The following is a 12,811-nucleotide window of genomic DNA, read 5'->3' on the forward strand; positions in this document are numbered from 1 at the left end:
CTTTATTTATACACAACAAGTAAAAAATATTAAAATATTCTTCATATTGAAACATATAGCCAAGTATAAGTTGATCATGATATTGTGTAAATCTTTTTCCGAAAGTTATAGTAGAAGGCAGATATTGGGGTAAAGTTACAAGACATTCAAAATGTTGTAGAATAAATAAAGCACTCAATAAACTATTAAAAGGTCTTTTTAAAGTTTAAACAATTTGATGGTTATATAAATTGAATTATTATTTTGAGGCTCCCTAATGCAGCTTGTTATTTATTAGGGGATTCAAATGTCCAATTGATAGAAATTTATTTAAATAGTGCCCTTAGTTTTTCAAATCTCTTTAACGTGTTATTGAGATATCAAACAAAAAATTCATATTCAAAAATCATCGATTTGATCTAACACGTCAAAGATCCTTCTTTTTTAATCTTTTGAGATATCCCTAGAAAGCGACTGGCGAAATTAGTTCTTGATATAGATTTGTACTGTATACAATAACCGAAACGAAGTAACTTTCAATTCTGTTCAACGAGTTAATGAGATATGAAAACATAAAGTTCAATTTTCGCATTATTCAAGTCAGGAGTTAATGAGATATCAACCAAAATGTTAGACACTGCAACAGTCACTGATTTGATCTAATATATCAAAGATCGTTTGCTTATACATAATTCCTAGGCAATTCAGACACAGCACACGATCGTTTTTGTATCGTAAGTATTTAATTTCTAAAATATTTGCTAACTATTTATAGGACCCTACTTTTTATTAATGGATTTAGATTTCAGATTTTCTTTAGATTATGTCTCATTATACTCGTATCGATCGTACTTTATGTTTCGTCATATTCAATATTTCCAAAGAAAAAAACATGAGATCATTAAGACTTAGCTGCTCTATAAGGAATTGGACTATAAGTTGCTACTTAATTTTTGAATTTTGATGTCATATATCAAAGATCGCTTGCTTATAATTCCAATGCAATCGACTGTTGTTTAAGATCTATGCCACATTTAGACGTAACACGCGATCGTTTTTGTATCGTATGTATTTAATTTCTAAAATATTTGTAGGGTCTGTTTACTAATGGATTCAGATTTTGTCATTTGATAGAAATGTAACTAAGCAAGCAAGTACTCGATCCTATTAAGGTTGAAAACTTTAAAGTTTATTGAAAAAGTAAACAAGATCTTAAACAAAAAGATCGAATTTCGCATCTATTAAGTCATTGTGTTCTACTATTTATAATATTTCTGTAGATTAAGGCCTTTGACTCATTTTACTCATATTGATCAAAACATCGTACTGTACAGTAATTTCATTTCAAAAAAAAAACTCCAGATCATTAAAATTTTGCTGATCTATATCGAACTGGACTGCCAATTACTGCTTGATCTTTGGAAGTTTTGCTTTAAGCAATATTTCGTAGTGATCTTTTGAAGTATCATTTACGAAACAAAAGCATTTAGTTTTTGGATGAGTGCTCCGATCTCTGATTAGTTAAGATCTATGCAACATTTAGATGTAGCAGGCGATCGTTTTTGTATCGTAGGTACCTATTCAATTTGTAAAATATCTACATAGTATTTGTAGGACCCTACTGTTTACTAATGGATTCAGATTATGTCATTTGGCACGTACTCGATCATATTAAGGTTTAAAATGTTTATGTTTATTGATAAAGTAATCAAGATTTTAAACAAAAAGATCGAATTTCGCATCTCTCATCTCTAATGATCAGTAGATCATATTGTATTGATCAGTAGATCATGCTGTATTGATCAGTAGATCATGCTGTATTGATCAGTAGATCATACTGTATTGATCAGTAGATCATACTGTATTCATTAGTAGATCATACTGCATTGATCAGTAGATCATACTGTATTGATCAGTAGATCATACTGTATTGATCAGTAGATCATACTGTATTGATCAGTAGATCATACTGTATTGATCAGTAGATCATACTGTATTGATCAGTAGAACATACTGTATTGATCAGTAGATCATACTGTCATGTTCAGTAATTCCAAAAAACTCGAGATCATTAAGACTTAGCTGATCTATAAAGAACTGGACTATTAGTTGCTCCTTAATGTTTGGATTTTTGCTTTAATCAGTATTACGTGGCGACCATTCGGAGCACTCACTTTGGACGAATGCTCCGATCTCTGATAAGTTAGAATCTAATAGAAATTTTTCATCATAATGAAATTAACATCAAATCTATCCCCGTAATCCGATTTTACTGTCTTTGAGGTTTTAGTAACATTCGATTTTTCAAGTAAATGTTGATCAATTGCATCATATGTTTAAAGCTATTCTAGATTCAAAAGTGGTCTTTCTGACTTGCATCTTTTAATATAAAAACCAGTTTCATAAACATATTTAATTACTAAAAATATGGGATTTGCTTTTCGTAAATATCTCCGTAAGTTAGTTGGTAGTGTGGGTTCTATTACCACCAGCGACTCTGCTAAAAGGCAACACAATAGATACGATAGTAGCCTAGGTGTATTTCTTAGGATCTAATGTAGCATACTTGCTCCTTTCAAACTAAATTTATAGCAGGACATTCAAAAACGTAAATTATAAAAACTAATGTAAACTGCTAGTTGCAAACTTACAATCTACTTGCTATTCTTAATTTCAGAATAGAGCTCAATTGTGAAATAAATTATTTGTATGTAAATAGATTTCAGGCCTTAATAATAACAAAAAAATATATAGCAAAATTATATAGCACAACTGCACAACAACTCTGTACGACATAGAAAATTTATTGTATTGTAAGTGTTTTATATGGTTTAGATTTATAGTAAAAGAACGATAATAACGACAACAATATGCATGGATTTATTGGAAAAGTAACAACAACAACAAAAATATATTCACCATATACTAAATAAATAACAAAAAAAAAAAAACAAAAATTATACAATTCCCTTTTTACAAAACTAAATTAATCAAATAAAACTACAATAATAATACTTGTCGTATAATCTCGTATGAAGAAATCATTTATACATAATCATCAGCACCACATAGTATGAAGAAAAGTAAGAAAAAAAAAAGAAAACATGTCCTAAAATAAGTTAAATAAAATAGAATTGCACCAAGTTTCAAAAATAATAATAATATTAACGATAAAACATAAAAACTCTTCTCTAGGCTTTAGACAAACCAACCTAAGCGAAGCCTATAAGGGAAAACTCAATAACATTTCACTCAATAACATTTCAAAAAGAAAACAGAATTTAGTTTTAAATTAATACAAAAACATTCATGTTGGTTGGTTTAATTAATTATATTGTTATTAGTTTTGTTGATATAAATATTTCTATAGGTTCCCCCAAACAACAAAAACTTTTATAAAATTAATCAACAGTTTGTAAAATCTGTAATATTATTAAATTTACTTAAATTTTACAGGCCTTTCCCCTCTCTCCCCCCATTTTTTCCTAAATGAAAACTACCTTTTTGAGATTATTAAAATAAATATTTAAAAAGTAAAAACAAAAAATAACTTAATAATGATTTTTTTGTTGTTCTTTGTATAAATTTTACAAATATATTTTTTAAGTATAAATAAAAACCAAGTCCCCCCCCCGTATATATTCATTATATTAAAAAAAAAATTATTTATTATTAATTGAATAAAAAATGCAACAAAAAAAAACAAGAACGAAAAACTGTTAAATGTTAAAAAAAATAAACCGAAAAAAATATATTATTCATATTTCTTAAATATAAAAAACAAATTAAGAAAACTAAATAAATTGATTAAAGTAAAATATAATTATTAAATTGTATTCAACAGCAAAAAAAAAGAACAACAAACATTTTATTTAAATGATTAAAGAAATAATTAAAAAACAAATGAATTTAAGTAAAATGATTTAAAAATAAATTTAACAAAAATATAAATTATATGAGAACTTAAAAATAATAATAATAACAACAAAAACAAGATGATGATGAAGAAGAAACCAACAGACATCTGTAGTTAAATGAAATACAAAATTTATATAAGTTAAAATAAAAATATGTTTGAAACTAAATATTTCTGAAAAAAACATACACTCTGACAAACAAATTTTGTATTTCGGAAGTTAAAATTAGAGGTAAGTAAATGTTTAGGGTAAGTGCTAGAGAGGTAGACCCCATTGAGGAAATAAGTAGTCACCAGGGATTAACTTAGCTGAGTGGTGAACACTTTTGACCCTTACAAATCGCCAGGTCCGGATAGTGTTTTTCCGGCCATGCTATGTAATATTCCTGATGACGCATTGATCCTTTTAGCCAATATTTTTAAGAGATATCTTCCTAGAGAATGGAGAGAGAGGTTAAGGTAATTTTCATTCCCAAGGTTGGTAATGCAAGACACTCTAAACCGAAGAATTTTAGACCTATCAGCGATTGATAATTCTTCATCCTATGAACAGTATTGATACCCATCTCATTAGCAATGCTCAACATGCTGATCTTAAGGGTAAGACGGTTGAGGTGGTAGGTTGTTTTGAGCACGTCCTAGAACACAAAGTGTATATCTTGGCCAGGTGTATATCTTGGCCAGGAGTTTTAATTTGCCGAAGTTGAACGGCGTTGAAGGGGTCAAGTATTTAAGTACCTTCCTTAACAGCAAATTGTCAGAGAACAAACATTTACAGGAAATGCTAAAAAAGGGACTCAATGCCTATCACACATGTGGGAACTTCATCTATAAGACTTGGGACTTACGACCTAGTATAGTAAACTGGATTTACTTGTCGTAGTAAGGTCTATTACGGCACGACGTGGTAGGTAGTTATGAGGAAAAGTAGTTACAGAATGATACTTAATAAAGTCCAACGTTGTGCTTTATTAGGCATCACAAGTGCCATGGGAAGCACGCCACAAGCAGCATTCGACATAATTCTGAACTTAATTCCCATTGACAAATGCATATGCTAGAGAAATTTGTTTAAAAAATTGCCTTTTTTAACCGATATTTATAAATCGATATTTCGTCCCATCTCTGGGTTCTATAGACCCAGTAGACTATTATTAATCAATAAAAAATAAAGCCCCCTTTACACAAGCACACAAGTTATGTGATCTGTCAAAATTTTGTGTAGAAGAGAACAGATGGGATCGTCTAAACGCAATATATAATGAAACCATTACGCATTGGGAGAAAATACGTCGTATGGGTCCCTTAATTTGTTTAAATGTTTCCAAAAACAAGCAAATCGTATTTTATAAATAGTCGACTTTTCGACCTTTTCGACTTTTGACTATTTTCGACTATTTTTTACTTTTTTCGAGTTTTTCCGACTATTTGAGAGTTTTTGACTTTTTTTCCACATTTTACAATTTTCGACTATTTTTGACTTTTTTCTACAATTTTCGACTTTTCCCGAATTTTCGACTTTTTCCGAATTTTCGACTTTTTTTCGACTTTTTACGACTTTCTTCGACAAAAAGTCGATTGTTCGATTATTCGAAAGTCGATTTATAGAACCCTACTTTAGATCAGGGATGGGATTTTTATATAAACACATACAAAAAAGTGAAACAGCTGTTTCCATCTTACTTTGTTATTGTTTTATACCAATCGTGTAAATACAAAAAATATAAATCACGCGACTTTTATTCTCTTTTTCGTCAAACAGATGGAATTTCATTTTAGTTTTTTTTTTTATTAGATTTTACTTGTGTAAAGTGTGATCGTGTAAAGGGCTTTTAAAGAGTCGAAAAGTCGACTTTTTTTGCAACTATTATGTACCTACTATTTATTTCAATCACAATAGCAAAAGTATTATTATGAATGATTTCATTGCAATCTATGTTTTGACGTAATCTTTTTTGTTTTGACTACAAATTCTTACAATTTCATCACAAAGAACTACAGAGATTTAAGTAGAAATTAAAAACAAAAATAAAAAAGTTAATAATATTTTAAAAACAAATTTCTATAAATAAAAAAAAAACTAAAAACAAGTTTCCCTTAACGAATATCATTTAATAAAGTTAAATATTCAATAACGTAAAAATCATGCCTGCCAGAAGAAAAGCTAGTGGTCTTCAAAGTCCCCAATCCGATGACACTGATAAAGATACAGAAGCCTATCAATTGAAAAGAAAAAGAAACAACGACGTAAATACATACATAAATCCTTATTAGTATTAAAATTATTGTTAATTTTATTAATTATTTAAATTCCATTTTAGGCCGTAAAGAAAACCCGTGAAAAATCTAAACAAACTGCCCAAGTACGCAAAGAAAATGTCAATAATTTACGTATAAAGAACAAAGAATTGGAAGCCACTATCGTAGAAGTTAAAGCCAATATAGAATATTTAAAAAATGCACTTTTGCACAAAGTCGATTCATCTAAACATAGTGAAGTTATTCAACAGATACTTGAACAGGAATCAGATGAAGAAGAGAAACAAGACATTGCAGCAGGGGACGTAATATAAATATGTTAAAATAATGGCAATACACTGAAAATAACTAGGACTTTTTTAATGACAAGAAAAAAAAATGAGTTTTAAAGTGTAAAATTATTGCAATTACTAAAAGTTATTAAATATTTGTACAAGGATGTAGTTTAGATGAAGTAACTGTCGTATTCATAATTAATCTTTCATTCCCGGCCAAAAACAGAAATAGACAAAAAGTAATTTGATATAACTACAACAATAAACTCTGTTATAAATAAAACTTAAATATTCAAATTCGAATTTTTTTTTATTTGGCCCCGTTTATTTAAGAAAAAATAAGATACTGATGTTCCACCGAAACTGAGAGTTTAGTTTATTTTAATATACTGTTTATATTTGGTGAGCTGGTTTAAAATTTTTATTTTCGGCGGGACCATCAGCAACTTCCATTTTGGGGCCACCCTAATATGCATATGTACATACAGTGTCTCTCATAATTATTCGAATTTGGGTAAACTATAAAAAGAAACCAAATTTAATAATATATTTTGTGTGCAAAATAAATAAATTAATTTGTTATATTGTCTAGATAGTCCTTATGTTTGATATCACGCTTTTTAAAACTTGAAAAATTTGCATTGACTTAAATTAATTGTGCTTTTTTAAAAAAAGTCCATGAAATTGCCTCACAAAAGTATACGAATTTTTCCTGTATTTCATATTTGATTATATTATACGCAACACAAATTTTAGAATCAAATGGTTTTTATGCGTAATATTGTTTTAAGGGGTTACTATCCACGGAAAGGATATATTTTTGGCCCATTTGGTCCACAATTTTGGGGAATTTGTACCCTGTTTTCATGTAATATCATTAAAATGGCGATTTTTGGCCATAATTGCAAATTTTTCTCCTTTTTTCTAGATATAAAACAAAAATTTGATATTGGGACCCTAAAGACTCCTTGGGGTATCTAAAAATAATATTTTTTGTTACAAGTATCTGTATTTAAACGTTCCAAGATAAATTATTCGGATCATTTTTCTGTCGCTAATTCAATATATTGGAACTTAAGTCCATTTTTATAATACTACGATCAACTATTTTCGGGGAAAGTTTTCTGGTATATATTCTTTTAATTATCAGCTTTTATACATTTTAAGTTTTCAATGTGTTGTGGAAGTGTAAAACTCCAAAGCATGCCTCGAAGAAGCGCCATTCAAAATAGTAAAATCATTATTTTTATATACTAATGGCCTCCATGCTGCATGGCACGATATCATTATGATCACATCAAAAATGTTGATATGTATTTAAATATTATTTACTATGATCAAATTAAAACCAAAATTTAGGACTTACAGTGTTATTGTAACGGGATACATAAGCGTGAAAGTTACGAGTAGTAAAAACTGAAATCTACTATATAGGATGACGTTTTGTTAAGGCATGTTTTGGGGTTGTATACCGCTATAATATATTGAAAATTTAAAATACATTAGTGCCAATATGTACATGAATATACACTAGACAACTTTGTCGGAAAATATCGTCCCTAGAGGTACGAAAAGGGACTTATGATCCAGATAATTAAATTAGAAACTGAAAAACGATACCAAAAAATACATCTTGGAACGTTTAAGTACAGATCCTTATAACAAAAAAACATTATTTTTAGATACCCTATGGGTTCTATTAAATTCCAATATTAAATTTTGGTTTTATCTCTGGAAAAAGGGTGAAAACATACAAATATAGCCAAAAATCGCCATTTTAATGATATTACATGAAAAGGGGGTACAAATCCCCCAAAATTGTGGACCAAATGGGTCAAAAATATATCCATGCGGTTGATAGTAACCCCTTAAAACAATATTAAGCATAAAACCATGCGATTCTAAAATTTGTGTATCGTATAATATGATCAAATATGAAATACGGGAAAAATTCGCATACTTTTGTGAAGTAGTTTCATGGACTTTTTTTGAAAAAAGCACAAATAATTTAAGTAAATGTAAAGTTTTCAAATTTTAAGGGGCGTGATATCAAAACTAAGGACTATCTAGACAATATAACAAATTAATTTATTTATTTTCCACACAAAATATATTATTAAATTTGGTTTCTTTTCATAGTTTACCTAAAATCGAATACTTATGAGAGACACTGTATGTATGTAAAATGGAATTAAATCGGTATTTTTAAATAGCAAATTGTTATAAAATAAAGATAAAAAATAGTCGAATAAATATATAAAACTTATATATTTTTTTTAAATAAAAAGTTTGTATTTTAAAGTAATATTTGTATAAAATTAAAGACGCACTTTTGATACTCTACAAGTAAAAATCCTACCATAGTCTCTATCAAGTCTCTAGAGTCTAGACTATTCAAACAATAGAATCGACTATAATCTAAAACATAGACTAGACAATATTCAAAACTATAGTCTCATTAAAGACAAGACCACAGTTTGATTAAAGACGAAACTTTAAGAGTATACTAAAGGAGATCATAGATAAGAGTATAGATCAGACCCAGATTATAGTCTTGTATATAATAAAGACTTGATTATAGTCTACAATCTGCAATATAGACAATATTACAGATTAGGCCAGGCAATAGACTATAAACAGGCCAGATTAACAACTAGAATATATCGTCACCTAAAACGCAAACGGCCATAACATTTTTAAAATTTTACAGAAGCAAAAAACTGTGAAAACCTATCATTTTTAATGATAGTTGACAATGGAGTATATAAAAATGGATAAATTGGACTTTTTACCTTTAATATTTAAAGGTTTTGTAGATAGGGCCTTTTGTTTTTTGTTAATAAAATCGATAATTTTTGTAGGAGGACTCCAATTTTTGGTGTGGACATTTATTTTGATGCAATATATTAGAATCAACAATAAAATCGATTTTGGATTTTTGGTTAATTAGGACCGTTTGCGTTTCAGGTGACGCTATCAACTATAGTAAGAATTATCGCATGGCATAGACTAGTCTATGAACTATACTAAGCGATAAACTAAACTTTCTACTACGCTATAGACTATAGATTTTAAATTTATTTAATTACAAGACTTACATGGATGTGGTTCATTCCTGTCCGTACGTTAGTTTAGGGTGTAATAGGTAGATATTTAGCGAATTTAGGTATATGAATTTATTAATATTCCGCGTTAGATTTTTAAATATTTTATTATAAAAAACACTTTTTCTTATAGGTATGACTAGCTTTTTTAGCACATTTTATAATATAGAGATATTTATTTAAAGAATTTTATGTAATGATTTCATATTTCATAAAATTTTTACTTATTAATTTTTTCACTCAATAATTAAGAAAATTAATTCACAACTACACTTCACTATGATGGCTAATATAGCAATATGTATTTAAAGGAATTTCTATATTTTGATTTTATACCTATTTCTTACAATTTTTATTTACTCACTTTATATTTTATAAAATAAAATCACAACTACTATTTCTCTATGACGGCTATAACACTATTTTAATATAACTGCCTTAAAACCGAAATGATTAACGCCCGAACTGGATATTTTACATAAGCAATTCTTGGGGGACATTTTGCAACAGTTAAGTTCCTCAATAAATTAAATAAACCCGTCATATTAATAAAATTATTAACACTACAAGAAACTAATTACAAATTCCGCGATAAACTAAGGAAATGGCGCTCAATGCTTTTCAAGTTACCAGACTTTCTAATTAGATTTCTAGTTACTGTGAATTGTATAAATGTTATTGTGATTTCTTTACCCTTTTGACATTTCGACTATTGTTTTGGTTTTATTTTAGAAGCAAAAAAAAGAAAAATACATACTTATATTTTGTGTTCAGGAAACGAAATACGCAATTTATTTTGCCTAATATAACGAGAAAAAAAAAATAAACGAAAATTATAAATAGATTTCTATCAATTGCCAGTGTTAATATTTAAGAATATATACGTGTAATGTCAGAGCTGCGCTCGAAAGTTATACAACTATATAAACATGTAAGTTTAATGAAAAAAAGTGGAACTTATTGCTGTTGTCTCCGTTCGCATGAGTCATGAGACTTGCGAAACCGGATTGTTACCAAATTTACTTAATAAAATTGACTTTTTTTCCATTTTGTTTGCAGCTGCAATATTTGGGACGTGAATATCCTGGGGTTAATGGACCCCAGAAATTCCGGCAGCAAGTCAGAGATGCCTTTCTAAAGAACAAAGATGAAACCGATCCCAAAAAAGTAAAGGCTTTACTCGCCCAGGGACGCTATGTGGCCAAAGAAGTGGAGGCTTTAGTTTCACTAAAGAAGTATCGTACATTAAAACAACGTTATTCACAAGATTAATTTTAAATGCTGCCAGCCTGCTTATAAACTCGAATTGAAGGCCAAGGTCAATGAAAAGAAATGCGGAAAAGACTTGTTTGTTGCAGCCAGTAACTGGACAAAAAATTTATTGCATTTTATTCATCTAAATTTGTTTTTTTACTCTCCAACCCACACACCAGCTTTTTGTTGACTCATACATACATATTGTTTAGATTTTTAGAGTGTCTTATAATTAACAATTTTTAGTCGCCAATATTTGGGCCATTAAAATCTTCCACCATGGAACAAAATTAAAAAAAAAACGCAACATATTTGTTTAATTTCATCATGGTCATAAGAATATTTTTTTTATCATATGTTTAATTTATTGTGAATAGCATTTGAAGATTGCCACCTGGAGAATTGAAGTTAGAAAAAAACGCCAAACTAAAAATGCAGACATATTTTAGAACAAAACTAGTTAGAATTATTAGAACGTGCTTCCTTAATATATATTTCCGGTAAATAAATCAAGAATTAGCTAAAAAAATTGGAATCAAATAAAATATTAAAAAATCAATGAGTTTTTATATTATGAGAAAAATTTAAGTTTTTTGTGGAAATTTAAATTGATTAACGAAAATCGTTTTACATTTTATTTTTTGTTTTTTATTTTAAATTAAAAATCGGATATCTAGTTAAAAATATATTAGTTTAAAACCAAAAATATATTTTTTTTAAAAAGTGAAAAATTAAATTTTTGTCAAGAAACGATAAAAAATAATTTGAGTAAAATTCATAAATATCTAAATTATTTAATCAAGTTCGAGATTTTTAAGACAAATCTGATGTTTGGTAAAGAAGTTTTGTATAGAAGTTCGCTTTTTAATAAACAGAATATATAGTCGAATACTTAATTCCGATAAAATTTCACAAATGCATCTCCATTCTTTAAAATCATTTTACCTATATTAATTCATTTAACAAATTCCCAAGAGATTTTATTGAAATTTATTATTATTATTTCTTTTTAAAATTAAATAAGTTAAAAATTGTTTAATGCAGTTATTAAATAAACTGAGTAATTTTAAATTATACAAAAATTGTTTAATTTGTAAATGCAAACAAAATTTAGTCATTAGGGAATTTGCATTAGAGGGAATTTGCAGAACTGATAGTTCTTTAAAAGCAGATTTAATTTGGAAACATATAGGGAATTTATACTAGAATTAATTTTCAAATAATCAATAACCATAAAGTCATCAAATTAAAATTTTAGTGAAGAATTGATTTTTCAATTAATTTTTAGTTAGTAATATTTTTATTATGAAGTTTGATACTGATGCATTTTCAGTAAAAAGCTTTTTTAATAAAAAATAAATTGTACATAAAATGCAATTAAAATTTTATATTTAGTAAATATTTTAATTTTTTGTCAAAATTGTATTGATTTTACTCTTGATTTCGCTCATGTGTTATTTTTGTCAAAATTGAATTGATTTTACTCTTGATTTCGCTCATGTGTTATTTATTATTATTTACTACAATTTGTATTTTTGCTTTCATTAATTAAACTTCGTCCTGAATATATTCTTGTTTCCGCGTTTTAATTAGCGAATAATGTTGTCAACACTTATAACGTTGACATGGACATTCCTTAAAGTACCGCTAAATTTATTATTGTGAATTATTGTAAATAAAAGTTTTATTTTGTGTAATAGAATATATTAAAAAGATTAAGTGAAAAATTTAGTGAGTGAAAGTGGACAAATTACTAATTATATATATAAGGGGTGAGTACATAAAGTTCTACTTTAATAAATTGTTATAAATAAGGTCCCTAAAGTGGACTTATATCAACGTTATCCGCGTTCCTTCTAAGAGAATCCTACAATCTTCATATGTTTATGAATCTTAACAGAACTAGAAGTGATCTAGAACTAGTACTGAACTAGAACTGTACTGGAACTGAAATTAAAATGAACAAGAACTGATCTTTAACTAGTAGAATTGAATTAGAACTGAACTAGAGCTAAACTAAAACT

At 27.9% G+C, this 12,811-nt stretch overlaps 2 protein-coding genes across 2 annotated transcripts; both read left to right on the forward strand.

Annotated features, from left to right (window-relative positions):
• Window positions 1–5,851: 5,851 nt before the first annotated feature.
• Window positions 5,852–6,718, forward strand: LOC119611034 (CCAAT/enhancer-binding protein gamma-like). The gene is made up of 2 exons (XM_037966491.1): window positions 5,852–6,142; window positions 6,217–6,718. Exons 1-2 carry the CDS (start codon window positions 6,041–6,043, stop codon window positions 6,466–6,468), a joined length of 354 nt encoding a protein of 117 aa, XP_037822419.1. The 5' UTR covers window positions 5,852–6,040; the 3' UTR covers window positions 6,469–6,718.
• Window positions 6,719–10,215: 3,497 nt separating this feature from the next.
• Window positions 10,216–11,238, forward strand: LOC119611038 (electron transfer flavoprotein regulatory factor 1). Its single transcript, XM_037966495.1, has 2 exons — window positions 10,216–10,464; window positions 10,593–11,238. Exons 1-2 carry the CDS (start codon window positions 10,423–10,425, stop codon window positions 10,803–10,805), a joined length of 255 nt encoding a protein of 84 aa, XP_037822423.1. The 5' UTR covers window positions 10,216–10,422; the 3' UTR covers window positions 10,806–11,238.
• Window positions 11,239–12,811: the final 1,573 nt, after the last annotated feature.

Source organism: Lucilia sericata, unplaced genomic scaffold, assembly GCF_015586225.1.
Source record: "Lucilia sericata isolate MDLA Ls3-8-SP2 unplaced genomic scaffold, ASM1558622v1 Contig001342F_arrow, whole genome shotgun sequence".
NCBI lineage: Eukaryota > Metazoa > Arthropoda > Insecta > Diptera > Calliphoridae > Lucilia > Lucilia sericata.

Excerpts from the sequence above, each read along its gene's own strand:
- LOC119611034 (XM_037966491.1), top strand. The coding sequence starts at position 6,041 with ATGCCTGCCAGAAGAAAAGCTAGTGGTCTTCAAAGTCCCCAATCCGAT. Across the intron at positions 6,143-6,216 it reads AAAGAAAAAGAAACAACGAC|GCCGTAAAGAAAACCCGTGA; the intron begins GTAAATACATAC and ends ATTCCATTTTAG.
- LOC119611038 (XM_037966495.1), top strand. The coding sequence starts at position 10,423 with ATGTCAGAGCTGCGCTCGAAAGTTATACAACTATATAAACAT. Across the intron at positions 10,465-10,592 it reads TTATACAACTATATAAACAT|CTGCAATATTTGGGACGTGA; the intron begins GTAAGTTTAATG and ends TTTTGTTTGCAG.